This window comes from Neovison vison, chromosome 8, assembly GCF_020171115.1.
Source record: "Neovison vison isolate M4711 chromosome 8, ASM_NN_V1, whole genome shotgun sequence".
NCBI lineage: Eukaryota > Metazoa > Chordata > Mammalia > Carnivora > Mustelidae > Neogale > Neogale vison.
The window spans coordinates 43,300,082-43,319,494 of NC_058098.1; the positions used below are offsets into that span (position 1 = coordinate 43,300,082).

Below are 19,413 nucleotides of genomic sequence, written 5' to 3' on the forward strand. Positions count from 1 at the left end.
GCAAGTAATCTCATTCAGACCCAAGCTTCAAACACCATAATTTTATTGAATATTTCTAAATATGTATCTGTGGCCCTGACCTCTTCCCTGAGTTTGAACTTGCACATCCAATGGTCTACTTAAGACCTCCATCTGGATGTGTAATGAGTCTTTTCATACCTGCTCCTCCCTGATCTTCCCCATCTCAGTTAATACCACCACCATCTCTAGACGCCCAGGCCAGAAACCAGAGTCAACTTTGGATCCTCCCTGTCCCTTATCCCATTCATCTGATCCTTCAGCCAAACCTGGTGTCTCTTCCTCCAAAACATGTCTGGATTCCCATGCCTCCTACCACCACCGCTTCTACAACCTTGGTCCAAGCTACTATCATCTCTCCCCTAGAGTAAAAACCTTCTAAATGTTACTCCCCTCTTACTTCTCTACAGCTTAATCTCCATATTTTTGATGCAAATGATAAAAAAAACTTTAAAAACTTTTAAAAATGCAAATGATATCTTGTCTTACCTTCCAAATAGATTTTCTTTACAATGAGAAGAAAATTCAAACTCCTTGCTATAGGCCTCAAGATCCTAGTATTTGTGATTCTCAACCATGCCTGTCCATTAGAATCACTTGTGGGTGAATTTTATTCATTTTTTAAAGGATTTATTTATTTATTTATTTGAGAGAGAGAGAGAGATTGTGCACGAGTTGGGGGGAGGGGTAGAGGGAGAAGGAGGAGCAGGTTTCCTGCTGAGCAGGGAGCCTGATGTGGCACTCAATCCCAGGACCCTAGGATGACCTGAGCCAAAGGCAGATACTTAAGCAGCTAAGCCACTCAGGCATTCCCACTATTTTAAAATTTTTGGTTGATGACTTCCATGTTTATTATCTTCATGCCCCCACCCTGCATAAAATGTAAGCTCCAGAGTACAGGGACTTTCTTGTCCAACACAATATTCCCAACACTGAAACAGTCCCTGGCACATGGTGAAAAGGCTAGGGGACATTGCCTTAAAAGGATTTCACGGGAAGATTAAAAATATAGGAGGTATTTAGTACCATGAAGGTTTTCTTTAGAAGTTACCTGAGACTGGCGGGTGGGTGGTCTAGAACCTGATTCTTCATGGTGAGGTGGGATTTCCAGTGGACTCTCTGAGAAACGAAGATCCTTCCATGTTTTAGAGTCAGTTCTTTCACCTACTTCAAGATCTACAATTATTTAAAAAAAAAATTCTGTGAATATCTGTAATTATATATGTAAGCATGCAAATACATCTTCATAGGTGGAAACCTTTTGAGGGACCACCGTCATCACATCTTTAACTAGATGGAGCAATTATATAAAGAAGCTGCCACTCCGTGAACTAGCACCGGGAAAGAAAAAAATTAGCCCAGACTGAGAAAAGAAAAATCTGCCCTGCTACATTCTACAACACACCACATCAGGCTGAGAAAATAGATCAATCCAATGGCAGGGTGAGCAAGAAACCCTTTTTCTCCCAAGGACGCACTGGAGCTGTAAAATGTCGTAACAGCTCCTCTCCCCCTTCTTTGAGTGGTTGTTGTTTCTTACTTGCTAAGAAACTTTGTTCTCTAAAACCAGAGATTATCAGAAATCTTGCTGGTTAAAATCTTATCAGAAAGAATGAACCATCCAACTCTTGCCTGGAGGACGTAAGTCACTCTGACACAGAGCAGCAGCCTCGATTTCCAACCTTAGTGCAGTGCATCAGAGAATTGTCTCTGAACACAACATTCCACATTTATTTTTGTAGTTTCCAAAGTGAACAAAGCCCTGGTTCCCTTTGCAATCCATATCTGATGGTGCCAGCTCACGTGCAGCCCTGCTTTGCTTTGAGCCTGTCAAAACTTGGCTCTCACTTCAATTTTATCCAGACTCCATCTGTCTCCCAAGGCTTATAACCTTGTCTTTTTCTTTGTTTGGTGTGATGCCCCATACTTCTTCTGCCGTGTGGTCTCCCTCATTGCAACAAGTCAACAAATTTCACTTTGTTGGACTCTGTGATGATCCCTCTTGGTCTTAAGCTGTTAGCAAGGATAGCACTAAGATTATCTTACTTTTCTATTCCAGTATTTCTTATTCCAACCCTTCTACAGTCAAGAACATGAGCAATGAACCCGTATGGTGGTTTAGAATATTAACCCTTATCTTCGTCCTTCCATGTCATACCTGCAGACTTTCTAAGGTTAAGATTCCAATCCTGTTTATTTTCAGCATTCTTGTATTTCTTCCACAGTTTTGATTCAACAAATCCATTTTTCAATTCCTAGGGATGACAATCCTATGTCAATCACTTGATTACATGTTGGATGTCATGTACATATGTTGCATGTCAATCACTTGATTACACCCATTTGCAATGTGAAAATGAAAAGTTCCCAGGTAGAGACAATATCATAGCATGCCCTTCTTACTCGAAAGTGTTTAGTAGTTTTTACAAAATGACCTTTGTTTCATCTTACTCTGGAAACCCATGGCTTTGTATCCGGGCCGGTTGGCTGGCAGCATGTCTGGCTATTAGGCTCCACCATTTAAGCAGCCAAGGCCAGCAGCAGGACATGAAGGCAGGATGTTACAATCATTGGAATCTGGGGAATAACAAAGGGACCACCAGATCCAGGAGGCAAATAAAGGATGGGGGTCAGGCCAAAATAGGACTTAACTACACTACCTGCCCATGCACAGTACTTATATTCTTCTCCATGGACTTTCTTCCCCCGGACTCAGTCCCTTATGCCTGATTCAAGCCTGAGCATCTACTGAGGCAAATAAGCTCTGCTTCTACTGGATACCCCTGCCCATGGTAGATCCCTGCCCCCATCATACTTGAGCCCCACATTAGGCCTCCACCCACTGCTCTGGTCCTATAGCCACCTCTCTGGGCTCTGGTCCATTCTGGAGCTGAAGGGATCCCCTCCCAAACTTCTGGTCATCCCCATCAAGACCTCCATGACTGAGACTTTTTGGTTGATTGCTTTACCATGAGCTAGCCCACCCTCTGGCCCTTGCATCTATCTCATTGGTGCCCAAACCCAGGGACTGAAGTTTGAAACACCCTTGTAGGTAAGTCTGGTTCCTCCTCCGGAGAAAAGGTTTTGAGCTTTTCAGGGTTGAAGATTTCAGCATAATCAACAGCTATGGTCACACAGGGTTTCTACTAGTCTGATGTATCTGTTCAACAAATATACACTCACTGCCCTCTCCAGCCCTCCTCTGTGCAAGGCTATGAGTATGGCAGATGTGTTCTCTGCCACCTTGGAACTTACTCTGCATGGGGAAGGTAAACGATGAGCAAAGTAATCACATATTCAAAGCACTATAAAAGAGAAGGTCCAGAAGCTAAGGGAGCAGTGACAGAACATAGCACACACAATGTAGTTTAGCTGGAGGAATACACAGGGGAGTCACACAATGAGAAAGGATGACTGAAGACAGAAACCGATCACTTTCTTCAATAGGTAAGCGGGGTTCACTGAAGACAATGGAGCATGGGCCATAATGCTGGGGAGGAATTTAAAGTGCAGGACAGAACATGTGCAGGATGGACTGACTAACAAGAGGAAAATCACTTCATAGTGGTGGCTACTGACTACAATTATAAGAACCTATGAGCACAGGCAACGAAATGAAAGAGAAGATGGAATCACTGACAAAGAAGGAACCAAGAATTTGGTGACCATCTGAAAGTGTTACATGTACTTGCTTGCTTGGAAGAATCTTTGAGGACATTTCCAAAATGGTTTTCTGAAGAGACTATATTCTCTGGTTCACAGCCCACCTGAAACACCTTTGTTACAACGCCACTCTGTCTGCAGTCCCTGAAAATAGAAAAAGTGTTACATGAAGTTTCCAAAAAAAGATAGCCCTCTTGAATAACCACACTGCCAGCCACACCACTTAATAAAGAACCAGGCCACTGGGTGCCTGGGTGGCTCAGTGGGTTAAAACCTCTGCCTTTGGCTCAGTTCATGATCTCAGGTCCTAGGCTCAAGCCCCGCATCAGGCTCTCTGATCAGCAGGGAGCCTACTTCCCCCCTCTCTCTCTGCCTGCCTCTCTGCCTACTTGTGATCTCTGTCAAATAAATAAATAAAATCTTAAAAAAAAAAAAAAAGAACCAGGTCACTGCTATCTTCAACCCCCACCTCCCCACCCCATCTCACGCCCACCAGACTTCTTGGTTGGGTTCCATAAATTACCATTTGGGCCCCTTGTTTGTTTGCTTTTGTCTTCCCAAGCTTCAAATTCCTGCTCTTATGTTTTAAATTAACCATAAGGGGTGAGACCAAGAGAGTCTAGGCCCCTACCCTCAACCCCAATAGAAGCAGCATCCCAGGCCCATACATTCTCTCTACTGGTGATCTTGCTATGTGGTCCCTGGTATGTTACATAATTTCCAGGACTTATAAGTAATAAACCTTGTCTCTGAGAGTTTTCTGATGGTTCCTGCTGAGTATGTCTTACAACCATGGTAAGAACCACAAGGGCCAGTCCAGTCACAACACTGGTTACTGATGGGCCAAGGCCAGCCCATGACAGTCTTCATGTGGACATGTTTTCATTTCTCTTGAATAGATGCAGGAGTGGAATTGCTGGGTCAAGTGTATCTCTAACTTTTTAGAAACTGCTAAACTATGGTTGTTCCATTTTACATTCCTACCAGTATTATCTGAAGGTTCCAATTTCTCCACATACTCATCAACATTTGATATTGTCAGCCTTTTTTGTTCACCTGTACTCTTGATTATGTTCTCTGTAGGCATTTGCTTCTGCTGTGTCCCTAGAATATTGGGACATAGGCTTGGCTGTTGTAACACAAAATCAAAATAATAGTGGCTTAAACTAGAGAGAATCAACAGGGTGTAATCAGCTCAGAGCTGGTACAGAGGTGCCATGGTGATGGGTGCATGGTGTCAAGTTTCTTTCTTATTACTCCATCTCTAAGACCTTGAACTTGTCTTCATGAGCCAACATGGCTGACCACATCCACATTCCAGCTAGCAGGAAGCAGGGCCCACCTCTTCCCTTTAAGGGCACAATCTAGAAGTTGCACACACCACTTTCACATACATCTCACTGGCCACACCTGGCTCTGGCCAGTTGCAAGGAGGATTGGGAAATATCCTTCTTCCAGGCAAACATGTGTCCAGCTAAAAATCATAGGTTCTGTCATTCTAGAAGAAGGAAAACACAGATACTGGGGGACAGTCAACAGCCTCCAATGATCATCATGACCATGAATCAAATTTAACATTTTTAACTCTCATGCCCACTAATTTGTGTCGAAAGCTCACAGCTGGAACACAGATGATTCTGTGTGAATTCTATTCTGCCCAGGCACTTAACTCTTTTTCCATTTCCATTCTCTTCTTTCTTTTGTGTTCTCTGTCTGCTTTACTCTTGCTGATTTTCATATTGGTCTCTGATACATTTCATGTTTCATTAGCCTTTTGTTTGCAATTTCTTAGATCTCTTATTTGCCAGTTTTTTAATGTTTCTTAAAAATTTTGAAGCTTGGGGCGCCTGGGTGGCTCAGTGGGCTAAGCCGCTGCCTTCGGCTCAGGTCATGATCTCAGAGTCCTGGGATCGAATCCCGCATCGGGCTCTCTGCTCAGCAGGGAGCCTGCTTCCCCCTTCTCTCTCTCTGCCTGCCTCTCTGCCTGCTTGTGATTTCTCTCTTTGTCTAATAAATAAATAAAATCTTTAAAAAAAATTTTTTTGAAGCTTTAAGTAAAAAAGTACCCCAAAATGCATTAGATTCTTTGATCAAGTAAATATTTATAAATGCATAAACATCAATTACAAAACAGAGAAATATTTAACATTAAGCAATAAAGAAGTTTCAAGCTACATTCCTAGGAGAAAAAAAATGATCAGAAATACACAATTCATCTCAATGGCACTATCTATCAGTGTGTAACAATATTTAAAAACTGCATGTTCACTGGAGTGATTTACAGGTGGCTAACCTTTGGGGAAGCACACGTTTTTTGCTTTCCTTTGTTTTGTTCAGTTTTACAGTTACAGATATCTGGCTGCAGATACAAAGCATCTTTTATTTTTTTTTTTAAGATTTTATTTATTTATTTGACAGAGAGAGATCACAAGTAGGCAGAGAGGCAGGCAGAGAGAGAGAGATGAGGAAGCAGGCTCCCTGCCAAGCAGAGAGCCCGACGCGGGACTCGATCCCAGGACCCTGAGATCATGACCTGAGCCGAAGGCAGCAGCTTAACCCACTGAGCCACCCAGGCGCCCCACAAAGCATCTTTTAGATGATATGCTTATTTAACTCATTCACCTCAACATCCATCTAAATGTTCATCTTTGGTCCCAGGTCTGCCATCCAAGATACAGCTGTCTTCCTTGCTAGCACACTTCCTGGACACCACAAATATCTCCATCCAGGGATCCTTCAAATCGTGGATAATGATGGGGCTCCCTGAAATGTGCGCTTCTAGTCCCACCATCACACTGAGCAGAAGCCTGACTCCCATCCACTTGCTCTATTCCTGGAAGGTACAGGTCATCTCCCCAACCATAGCTGGTCCCTTCCACGGGGACAAAGCAAGGGCCCTCACCCATGGACTTGTTCCCTCCATGAGGAGCCCAGAAACTAGCTTCAACTGCCAACTAAGTAGAAGGATTTCCTGACTGTGATATCAAAAAAGGTTTAAGTTTGGGGTTGGAGCTAGAAATCATACTCTGCCCAAATATCATTTAAATACACAGAAATTTTGCTAGGATTGATATCAGAGGTCTTAAATATGTATCTTTAGGAATAGCAATAATAAGGTGCATTTGACATAAAAAAAATATGTGTACCTCTATCCCCATAAGATTACTATCCTCTCCATAAAATAGTAGAATTAATTGGATGATTGTAAGAGTTAAGAAGCTGGATCTGTAAGAATTCTGCAACTTGTCCAGGCTTCTCAATCTACTGAGAATTACCAGAATATTAGGCTAGATAATAGTTTGCTGTGGGAGCTGTCCAGGGCATAAGAAGTTTAGCAACATCCTTGACCTCCACCCAGCAGATGCTACTAGCACTCTCCCACTTCCAGATGTGACAACCAAAAATGTTTCCAGGCAAGACCAAATGTCCCCTTTGGAACAAAATTATGCCCAACTGAGAACCTTTGGTTTAGGAACATGAAGGGATTGAGTAGAACCTACTCACTCAGGCAGGCATTGGTTTTTCAAATACAAGGCATGCCCTTTGAGTTGTCACACAACAACAACCTGTTAGCCCCTTTGTTAGGAATGTGAGTAACAACAGACATAATAATAACAGCTATTACATGTGCAATGCCAAGTGTATCTGAAGTGTATTACCTCTGATTGTCACAATGGCTACCAACTCAGTTTTATTAACCTCATTTAACGAATGAGACAACTGAGAATCAAAACTTATTCCAGTTAGTAAGTTCCTCTTATTCAAAGAGGAGCAAGAGAACTGGGATTAAAGTCCAGATCTGAAGGCCAGCAAACTCCATCCTCTGCTCTACACTCCAAATTACCCCTCTCAAAGCAGTGCTCTTCTTGCCTTTGTTGCTGCTTTTGGAGATGGCATCTGCATCTTTCCTCCATACGTTATATATGGCTGCAGATGGATGCCCCTGAGATGCCCTGCTAACCTGCCAGTTTACTTTATTAACCATTGTTGTAAAACTGGAAAGTTCCCCATGAAAGAAAATGATTGTTCTCAGGGGACTCTGACTCCCCCAAATATCTACCTTCGGTTTGAGACAGTTTTTTTGTTTCTTTTTTTGAGACAGCTTTTACCTCAGCCCAGCGCAATTTATCTTGACCACCATATAAGGTAATTGACAAAGAAGGGAGAACCACACAAGTTCATTGCCAAAATGATGATATCAAAGAGAGGAAGTTCCTGAACAGAAAGTGGCTTTTTTTTTTTTAAAGATTTTATTTATTATATGACAGAGAGAGACACAGTGAGAGAGGGAACACAATCAGGGGGACTAGGAGAGAGAAAGCAGGCTTCCCGCTGAGCGGGGAGCCCGATGTGGGGCTCGATTCCAGGATTCTGGGATCATGACCCAAGCCAAAGGCAGATGCCCAACGACTGAGCCACCCAGGTGCCCCAGAAAGGCGGCTTTTAAAGAAACAAGACAAATGTTGGAAAGTTTACAGACCCTGACTGGACCATCAATATGGACCATCAAAACCCAACACCCAGAGTGCCTGGGTGTCTCATTTGGTTAAGCGTCTGATTCTTAATCTCAGCTCAAGTCTTGACCTCAGGATTGTGAGTTCAAGCCCCGCACTGGGCTCCATGCTGGGTGTGGAGCCTACTTAAACAAAACAAGATAAAACAAAACAACCCAACACCCACTCCCACTTGCTGAAATGTTCCCAAGTTTCCCGCCCCTCCTGTTCATCTGTGTTCTTTACTGACCATGCTCTGATGTGAAAAGTCATGTACATATATTTGGACCCATGAAAGCGCACATGAGAGTGTCCTTATTCCTTTTCTTTCATTCTAGGGTATCATATTTTAATAAAAATATATTTCCCAAAAAGTGGTATTGGCCAAATCTCTTTAAATGGAAACATCTTTTTTTCCCCATTAATGTGTCAGTTGCCACCCTTGTTTGCATATTGGAATTATCAGGAAATATGGGTGGCTCAGGTCATGATCTTAGGGTCCTGGGATCAAGCCCCGCATTGTGCTCTCTGCTCAGCGGGGAGCCTGTTTCTCCCTCTCTCTCTGCCTGCTGCTCTGCCTACTTGTGATCTTTCTCTCTGTGTGTTAAATAAATAAATAAAATCTTTAAAAAAATACTGATGCCTGGGTCCCATTCCAAGACATTGTTATTTAGTTGGTCTGGAGTGTACATGACCTGGGCATGGAGATTCTGCAAAGCTCCCTGGGTAATTCTGATAGGGACGTGTGGTAGAATGTTACAATCACAGTCCCTGAGGCATTATGTCTTCTATCTGCACCCCCTGATGCCCTTGTGCCCTTGCAGAATCCCCTCACACATTGACCTTGGGGGTTGCCAAGTGACTTGCTTTGGCCAGTGAAACATTAACAATTATGACACGAGCAGAGACTAGAAAAAACACCTGCGTATCCAGGCTTGCCCTTTCTCTTACAGCTTTTGGAAATGAATGAAAAAGCTCAGGTGACCCAGCTGAGACCCAAGGCTCAGCCAACCACCAGCACCAACCACCAGAAAAGTGACTCAAGCTTTCTTAGACTCTCCAGCTCAAGGTGACCAAAAAAAAATGTAGCCAGGTCAGGGACCTCAGGAAAAACTAAGAGAACAAGTGCCCAGCCGAATGTATACCAAAATGCCGACCCACAGAATAATGAACAAATGAATGATTGTTCAAACTTTTAAGACACTAAATGTCAGGGTGATTGGTTATATAGCAATAGCCAACTGATTCAGCAGCCAAGGTTGAGAAGCACTGGTTACATGATAATTTCAGAGATTCTTTTATTACAAAAGCAGAGCTCACTGTTAAATTTTGCAAACTATAAAAATTATCAACACAAACAACCCAAACCCTGACTGAATCACCAGAGGCAATGAAATGCTAAAGTTGGGCCTGTTTGTTGTTTTGTTTCCAAATCATTTAATCATGAGAACCAAACAAAAATCAGATAAAGAGATAAACCATAAGAGATTCTTAATCATAGGAAACAGATTGTTGCTGGAGGGGAGGGGGATGGGGGACAGGGTAACTGTGTGATGGGCATTATGGAGGGCATGTGATGAAATGAGCACTGGGTATTATACAGGACTGATGAATCACTGAACTCTACCTCTGAAACTAATAATACATTATATGTTAATTAATTAAATTTAAATTTAAAAAATTTTTTTTAAAAAGGAAAGCTTACAGTAGAGAAGAATTACATGTCAGTACCTTTTCCAAACTGAGCTGGGGCAGAAAGAGACTGAGGGGCTGCCCCTCAATCTGACCCCTTTGAAACAAAGACATCCACAATGTCCCTGGCCATCTGGCTCAGGGAAGGAGACAGCTGGCTCCGTGCAATGAGCTCTCTTTGCCCACCACTCACTCCCTCCTGGATGCCTCTGGTAGTGCCCTTCTTCAGTTCTCTCCTGACACATTTTGAAGAATCTTTAAAAAAAAATTTATTTAACAAAGTGGGAGAGAGTGGGAAAGCACAAGCAGGGGGAGCGGCAGGCAGAGGGAGAGGGAGAAGCAGGCTCCCTGAGCAGCAAGGAGCCCAACAGAGCTAGATCCCAGGACCATGGGATCGTGACCTGAGCCTAAGGCAGATGCTTAACGGACTGAGCAACCCAGGTGCCCCTGCCGACACATTATTAAACAATGTCAAAACACTTAGTGCACTCATATATCCTAACTTGTTTTCACTTGAATCATAAATATTTCCCCAAGGGGCGCCTGGGTTAAGCCGCTGCCTTCGGCTCGGGTCATGATCTCAGGGTCCTGGGATCGAGTCCCGCATCGGGCTCTCTGCTCGGCAGGGAGCCTGCTTCCCTCTCTCTCTCTCTGCCTGCCTCTCTGTCTACTTGTGATTTCTCTCTGTCAAATTAATAAATAAAATCTTTAAAAAAATAAAAAAAATAAAAATTTCCCCAAATCATTCAAAATTTCATGACCATATTTTTCCTCTTAAAATACAAGTGGCCTTTAATTGTTAACACTCCCATTTCAAAGCCTTTTCTCCTCATTAAGAAATTAATTACTGTAAGTACCTAAAAAATTTACTGCATTTAAATTCACTTAAATTGAAATTTGAATTCATTTAAATGCATACAAGCACAAATCTTTCTGTCTTGAAGACAGAAAAAAATTTTTACATAAATACTTTCCCTGACCTGAGCATACCTGAACTACTGAGTGCTTTTGGAACAGACACTAAGTGGGTACAGAGCAAGATGGTGAGAGGCATAAAGAGTGACCTTATTTTAGATGTTTTTGAAAGCTCTGTTAACTCCTACGAATTACATAGTTAGTAATTATTACTTCATTTTATTACTACCTGTAAATTATAAAAAGGCCTGCCTTACAGCATTAGGCACAAAGTATTTTATTTTTCATAACTGAGATGATTGTTTCGACAGAAGTGGTTTGACAAGTGAAAGCTGATTTTTTCTAGTCTTTAATAAAGAATGATAATGTGTATTAGCATTTTTGTTTGTTTTATTTTTATTTTTATTTTTTACGACTTTCAGATGCCAAAGCTGTCATCTGCATCTTAATCTCACAAAACAAACTGAGGGTTGCCAGTGGTAGGGGGTAGGGAGAGGGAAGTGGGGCTTTGGATATTGGGGAAGGTATGTGCTATGGTGAGTGCTGTGAAGTTTGTAAACCTGGCGATTCACAGACATGTACCCCTGGGGCTAATAATACATTATATGTTAATTTAAAAAAAAAAAAAAAAAGAATTTCTAATTCTCCTCAAAAGCTATGCAGTACCTCAGCCACCAGGGGGAGCCTGGAGAGACACTGCGCCCCCGCCCACCTTTTTTTTTTTCACCAAGTGTCTGCTCAAAGTCAGGTTTTGGTTTGGGGCTTAAAAGTGTTCCAAAAATGTGGCTAAACCTGTCTTGCTGTGTGGAATAATTCCTCTATCTCGGACGCACAGACGTGCAAAGTACTTGAGTCTTTTTCTCCACAACACACAGTTTTCAAACTGAGTGGTGTCTCTATATTTCAAAACTCTAAAAAGAAAAAATATTTTTTAATTAAAAAAAAACCTCTCTGCTGGCTAACTGAAAATAATTTTAAAAAAATAATTTTTTAAAAAAGAGTCTCTGAGGCTATGTCTCTCTCTGTCAAATAAATAAATAAAATCTTCAAAAAAATATTTAAAAAGAAAGGACAAAGAAACAAATAAAGGAGCTAATGTCCAACAAATTAAAATGACAGCAGCTATAAAGGTCGATTAAGTGAAAACAAAACATAACAGAGAATGATGGTAGTGATTGAAGGTCATGTCCTATGGAATAAAAGGACCATCTACTAAAAACAGTATTTTCTTTTTTTTTTTTTAAAGATTTTATTTATTTATTTGAGAGAGAGAGACAGTGAGAGAGAGCATGAGCGAGGAGAAGGTCAGAGAGCGAAGCAGACTGCCCATGGAGCTGGGAGCCTGATGTGGGACTCGATCCCGGGACTCCAGGATCACGCCCTGAGCCGAAGGCAGTCGTCCAACCAACTGAGCCACCCAGGCGTCCCTAAAAACAGTATTTTCTTCACAGCCAGATGAATCACTTCAAAGGTCCCAAGCCCTGAAAAGGCTCTTCCTTCCCAAAATCCCAATGTGGAATTCAATTAGCAATAATCGCACCTCAGATAAACCTCATTGGCTATGAGGCTTATGGCCATATATCATACTGCCACTGCGCAAAGCTCCAATGAGGAATTCAAAAGAAAAACAGTATATACATAGGACCTCATCAAGCTGTACTCTTGTGATTTCTGCACTTTACCATATAACTTAGTAAAAGACAACAAAACCCTGAAGTTATAGATATATGTTGAAATTAAAATAACTTTGCCTTGAATGCCCTTCTAATACTGCACTTGTTCTCACAGGAAGAAATAAATAAAATCAAAACATAATGTCATTGTATTACCAATTATTTTCATCACCATGCTCTTAACTTACTTAGAGACTGCAACAGCTTTAACTTGTATTTTTCCATCAGGCAGAGTGATAGGCTTCGTGTACTTATATGTATTATTTTCACCATAACCAATTCTCTTTAGAAATTCAGGTTTGCTGCCATCCAGGGTATAATATATGATAACATCTGGCGTGTCTGAAAGACCCAAAGCAGGTAACTGTAATTAACACTAAAGTAGCACAGTCTCTGATGAATAATGTTTGTCGGTCAGTTAATCAATGAGGTTTTTTTAATATATCATAGGAATGAATAACAGTAAGTAGCAATAAGTGAGTTCTTACTCCGTGCCAGGCACTGTGTCTTATATGAATTAGCTCCCCGCATGTGTACAACCCTATTTGACAGGTCCCATTTTATACCCACAGTGTAGATGAGGAAACTGAGTCCCAGAGAGGTTAAGGATGTTGCTTGGTTAACAGTACAGTTGTGGTTTCACTTTGGCTATGGATACAGAGCCCATGCTCTTGAACCACTGTGCTATTGTGCCACTCCAATACGGCACTGATGCAAAAAGAGCAGGGCTCAGTTTTAAGACTACAATACCCCTTTAGAAAGCAAAAGCTAGGGGCACCTGGGTGGCTCAGTGGGTTAAGCCTCTGCCTTCAGCTCAGGTCATGGTCTCGGGGTCCTAGGATTGAGCCCCACATCGGGCTCTCTGCTCAGCAGGGAGCCTCCTTCCCCCCTCTCCGCCTGCCTCTCTGCCTATTTGTGACTTCTGTCAAATAAATAAAATCTTAAAAAAAAGATTTTTAAAAAAGAAATCTTTTTATTATATTTTATGTGAACCTTGTAAATAATTCCCATACTTCTTGGAAAAATTTTAAAGGTAATAAACTCATACAATTCAAGGTTCAGAAGGTCAGGAAAGTTTGCTAAGAGAGGAGATCTTAAAAGTTCTCATCAAAAGAAAAAAACCTAACTATTGGTGATAGACAGCAACTACATTAATTGTGGGAATGACTTTGCAATACATATAAATAACAAATCATTACACTGTACATATGAAACTTACATAAAGTTATACATTAATTATATCTCAATTTTTTAAAAAAAGTCAAAAAAGAATTTATAATTAAAACCCTCTCCCACCCCTGACATCAATCAGATGGCCAAAGGCAATCAGTGGTGTCTTGAGTATCGTTCCAAAAATATTTTATACCCATACACGCATGTTATATTCTTATTTTCCCCTCTTTTAATACAAATGGTGACATAACATATCCTGTTCCACACACATCTTTTTTCATTGAACAGTATTACCTTGGCTACTCTACTATACAGCTATACAGGGTGTCCTCACTCTTTGTTATGTCTGTATTGGGTTCTGTCCTTAGATAAAGGAACCAATATTTAACCAATCCCCTACAGATGAATATTTAGGCTCTTTTTCTTTATCTTTCTTCTTTTTTTCTTTTGCCATCAGAAGCACTACAACGAATATCTTTGCATAAAGTTCTTTTAATACCTGCAAAATATGTAGAACTAGTATTGCTCAGTCAAAAGATACATGCATTTGTAATTTTAGCTTATAGGGTCAAACTTCCCTTCACGGACACTGAAACAATTTACACTATTACCAGCAACTCATGAAAGTGCCTGTCCACCCATACTCACCCCTATAATGTTTTATTAATTCTTCTCCTATTTTTGCCATCTCCTAGGTGTAAAAACAAAAAACAACAACAACAAAAAAACCTGATAGTTTTAACTCACATTTCTTACATTTTTGAGTAAGATTCATTCAGTCAGACAACAAATATTAATTAAGTACCTATTCTGTGCCAGATACTGTTCTAGGCACTGGGGAATATGCCAGTGACCAAAGACCCAGCTCTCAGGGAGCCTCTATTTTACGCAGGACATACAAACAGGAAACAAAACAAACAGGTATATGTGTGATATCAAGTGGCGACTAAATACCATGGAGTAAATAAAGCAGGGGATAAGGTCTGCTCTGCAAGTAGGTAAACAGAGGGCCAGGCATATATTTCCCTATGTTGATAAGACATTTATATTTCCTTTTCTATAAAATGTCCTTTCATATCTTTTGCCTACTTTTCTATCGGGTTACTATTCTTCTTGTTATTGAATTGTAGAACCTACTTATTTATCTGTTTATTTATTTAGAAGGTTTTATTTATTTATTTGAGAGAGAATGGGTGCACACATGAGTGGAGGGACGGGCAGAGGGAGAGGAGCAGCAGACTTCTCACTGAACACGGGCCCTACACTGGGCTCTATCCCAGGAAACCAGAGATCATGACCTAAGCCAAGTTAGACACTCAATCTACTGAGCCAACCAGGTGCCCGGAACCTCATTATTTAGTAAACATTTTAAATATTAGGGAATTTAGATACTCTATCATTCGTTTCATCATTTGTCAGTAATAACCCACCTTCTCCCAAGAGTTATGGACACATTTATTAAAATTTGTATTCTGATTTGAGAATTGTTTTTAAGATTTTATTTATTCATTTGATAGAGAGATCACAACTAGGTAGGCAGAGAGAGAGGGAAGCAGGCCCCCTGCTGAGCAGAGAGCTCAATGCAGGGCTCGATCCCAGGACCCTGAGATCATGACCCGAGCTGAAGGCAGAGGCTTAACCCACTGAGCCACCCACATGCCCCAGATTAGAGAATTCTTTTTAAAGATTTTATTTATTTGGGACGCCTGGGTGGCTCAGTTGGTTGGACGACTGCCTTCGGCTCAGGGCGTGATCCTGGAGTCCCGGGATAGAGTCCCGCATCAGGCTCCCAGCTCCATGGGGAGTCTGCTTCGCCCTCTGACCTTCTCCTCGCTCGTGCTCTCTCTCACTGTCTCTCTCTCTCAAATAAATAAATAAAATCTTTAAAAAAAAAAAAGATTTTATTTATTTATTTGACAGAGAGAAAGCACAAGCAAGGGGAGCTGCAGGCAGAGGGGGAGGGAAAAGCAGGTTCCCTGATGAGGAAGGAGCCCGATGCAGGGCTCAATCCCAGGACTCAGGGATCATGACCAGCTTGAGTGAAAGCAGACACCCAACTGGCTGAACTACCCAGGTGCCCCTGGTTTGAGAATTTTTTAAAAATAATACTAGCTTTTAAGATAAATGGAGATATAGTATATTATATTCTTAGTTAGAATTTGTCTAGGAAGCACAAGGGTCACCAGAAATACAGATAAACAGATTTTACACATTAACTATCAAAATATATAATTGGAATTTCAAAGCCTTTTTAAACAAGTATTTGTTCATATGTTTTATCTATAAAACTTTCCTGAGGCACCCAGCTTGGTCAGTCAATAGAATATGTGACTTTTGATCTCAGGGTCATGGGTTTAATCCCCACTAGGGGCACAGAGATTAAGGAAAAAAAAAAAAGCTTTCTCAGGGCGCCTGCGTGGCTCAGTGGGTTAAAGCCTCTGTCTTTGGTTCAGGTAATGATTCGAGGGTCCTGGGATCAAGCCCCACACTGGACTCTCTGATCATCAGGGAGCCTGCTTCCCTTCTTCTCTCTCTGCCTGCCTCTCTGCCTACTTGTGATCTCTGTCTGCCAAATAAATATATAAAATCTTTTTAAAAAAGCTTTCTCTTCTCATGTTAATTATATACATATGTGTGTATATATAGATATATATGTGTGTATATGTGTGTACATATATGTATATATGTGTGTATATGTATATATAAATTCCTGTTATTACCAGGAAATATATTCACCGCTTTCTTTCTGTAATAATAGTTAAGATTTATTTTGGCATTACTATGTGCCAGATGCTGTGTACCTCACATAACGTGTCAAGTTCATTTTATCCTCACAGTGGCTCCAAATGACAGACATTATTCTCACTAACAATGAGAAAACTGAGACTCAGAAAGGCTAAGTAATGTATCATTAGAAATTGTCCAAAGCAGGATTTAATCCCCAGCACGTCTGACTGGAAAGCCTGTGTTAGTAGGTCAAATTACTATCCCAGCAAAATAATGAGAATCCTGGGAAAGTCCTGGCAAGAACCAGGACATTTTACCTTGGCTAATGTGAATCAAGGCATTGCTGCAATTATCTACTAATACAAATGAAATGGTCAAAGCCAACTGCTTTCATCTAAAAATATGCCACTCTATAAACCACCAAGTACCACACTGTTTCAAATTTTGGAACTTTTACAAAATTCCCAATGTCCTAATTGTAGAAAGCAGGCAAAGTGATAAATTAACAACCCAAGGAACCTAAAAAGAGTATGGCAGTTATTTTACATGCTTTCAGGAACATTTGATTCTTACCAGATTTCATTTCCAAAAGTGTATTGTTATCAATTTCATGGTTGGCTCTTCCGGGGGGAGGCACTCGCAATGGTATGATCTGAGGGACACACACTGAGCCTGCAGTCATCTTCCCTCCTTACATTAAAAAAAGTAAAGGAAAATAAATTCCAATAGGCATCTTTTTTTTTTTTTTAAGATTTTATTTATTTATTTGACAGAGAGAGATCACAAGCAGGCAGAGAGGCAGGCAGAGAGAGGAGGAAGCAGGCTCCCTGCTGAACAGAGAGCCCGATGCGGGCCTCGATCTCAGGACCCTGAGATCACGACCTGAGCCGAAGGCAGCGGCTTAACCCACTGAGCCACCCAGGCGCCCCAATAGGCATCTTTTTTAACACAAAAGTTAAAGAGAAGTACGTGGTTTGTTTAAATACAGCAAAACTAGTAAAAAACTAAAGAGAATGTCATCAAAAACATTATTTAATTTTTAATTCAAATAATTATTGTTTCAGCTGTATTTCTGCTGTTGAGGGTTTATGTGGGATTTTGATTATCTAAATACTTACCTCACTTCTAAGAAAACAGAATGAAAGAATGGGATGGGGAAATAAAATTATTTTAAATGAACAAATTAGATGAATACAACAGTCCCCTCCCCCATTTCCACAGGAGAAATGTTCAAGACCCCCAATGGAGGCTTGAAACGACAGATATTACCAAACCATATATATACTGTTTTTTCCTATACATATACACCTATGGTAAAGTTTAATTCATAAATTAGGCACAGTAAGAGAGTAACAACAATAATAAAATAGAACAATTAAAATAGCATTCTGTAATTAAATTTTTGTGAATGCGGTCTCTCTCAAAATATTGTACTGTACTCACCCTTCTTGTGATGATGTGAGATGACAAAATGCTTCCGTGATGAGATGAAGTGAGGTGAATGACCTAGACACTGTGATGTGATATTAGGCTACCACTGACCTTCTGCCATCAGAAAGAGGATCATCTGCTTCTAGGCCCCAGTTGACTGCAGGTAAGAGTAACCATGGAAAGCAAAACTGCAGATAAGGGGAGACTACTATCTATCAGAACAGAGACCATCACTACTGATCCGATCTGAGCTTCCCCGAAATCATTATCACCCTTTCTTGCCTTTTGTCAACATGCCACCTCTCTTGACTTCAGGGTAAGTCATCACCCAAGAGGAACAGAAGTAACTCTGTATGTGGCATGAAATGTTCATTTAGAGCCAACTCCTTTGGGAAAGCTCTAGGTCCAAGGCCCTGCTGTTGTTGCGAAGTGGTTCTTGCATTAGAAAGCTGCAAAGAAATTTTAGAAGGATGGCAGAGTACCAGGCTTCAGCTGAAAGAAAGTTGGCACAGATATAAACAGTGAGCAACAAACAAAAAGACTCCCACTCCATCTCTTGTATTTATAAATAATCAAGTACAAGTAGGGAGGCCTTACTGATCTTTTTCGGTGGGATGGAGTATAATTCTTAATGCATAAAGGATATGGGGAGGGAACAACCCTAACCTTAATACAACAACCATTTACATTTTTGTGTGGCTTTTTCAAATTTCAGTGGTTATGGATTCATAATTTTCACTCAGTTATAATCTATATGTTCATCCTGTTTTTATAGTGTACTTCTTGCACCCTCCCTCTTTTATTTACTATTTTCCACATGCTTACATAATCTTATTTATCATTTTGTGGTTGGGTATTTAGATTATTACTAGTTTCTTTTTCGTTTTGGTCTGTTCAATTCTAAATGCTGCTCTGGGAGTGCCTGGTTGGCTCAGTCATTAAGCGTCTGCCTTGGGCTCAAATCATGATCCCAGATCCTGGGATAGAGCCCTGCCTCAGTCTCCCTGCTCAGCAGAAGGCCTGCTTCTCCCTCTCCCACTCCCCCTTCTTGTATTCCCCTTCTTTCTGTGTGTGTCTCTCTCTCAGTCAAATAAATAAATAAAATCTTTAAAAAATAATGTTGCTCTGAAGAAATTCTGGTTTGAATTTTGTCCCAGACTACATTCCCTAAAATCGGATAACTAAATTTAAGAAGTGACTTCAATGCCTGGTTGGATAGTTCCAGATCAGAGGCTAAGAATTTAAATTGCAGATACTGATTTTAGAGTAATAGCCTCTACAGAAGGATGGCTGGACTCCGGGAAGGGGGAGAGAGGGAAGGAGGAGGTGCTGTTCCTCATTTTTCCATTTAAGTAAGAGGTAGTTAAAATTAAAATAGCCGAGGGGCTCCTGGGTGGCTGAGCGGGTTAAGCCTCTACCTTCGGCTCAGGTCATGATCTCAAGGTCCTGGAATCGAGCCCCATATCGGGCTCTCTGCAGCAGGGAGCCTGCTTCACTCTCTCTCTGCCCGCCTCTCCGACTACTTGTGATCTCTGTCTGTCAAATAAATAAATAAACTCTTTACATATATAAAAAAATTAAAATAGCTGAAAAATTAATCCAAAAAAATCGGGTAGTCATACCCGCTG

At 40.9% G+C, this 19,413-nt stretch overlaps 1 protein-coding gene across 10 annotated transcripts in view; it reads right to left on the bottom strand.

The window, feature by feature from the left end:
• Positions 1-19,413, bottom strand: part of DZANK1 (double zinc ribbon and ankyrin repeat domains 1) — a 62,523-nt gene that overhangs the window by 42,674 nt on the left and 436 nt on the right. For 5 of the 10 annotated variants that reach the window (XM_044263518.1, XM_044263514.1, XM_044263516.1 and 2 more), the window contains exons 1-6: positions 17,798-18,774; positions 16,928-17,044; positions 12,643-12,796; positions 3,711-3,825; positions 2,177-2,273; positions 1,070-1,194 (exon numbers count right to left, since the gene is read on the bottom strand). In XM_044263518.1, coding sequence (XP_044119453.1) covers positions 1,070-1,194; positions 2,177-2,273; positions 3,711-3,825; positions 12,643-12,796; positions 16,928-17,036 — 600 coding nt within the window. In that variant the 5' untranslated portion in view covers positions 17,037-17,044; positions 17,798-18,774. Of the gene's footprint in view, positions 1-1,069; positions 1,195-2,176; positions 2,274-3,706; positions 3,826-12,642; positions 12,797-16,927; positions 17,045-17,797; positions 18,775-19,203; positions 19,238-19,413 lie in introns of those variants that run through there. The other 5 variants (XM_044263510.1, XM_044263512.1, XM_044263511.1 and 2 more) reach the window with 5 other exon arrangements.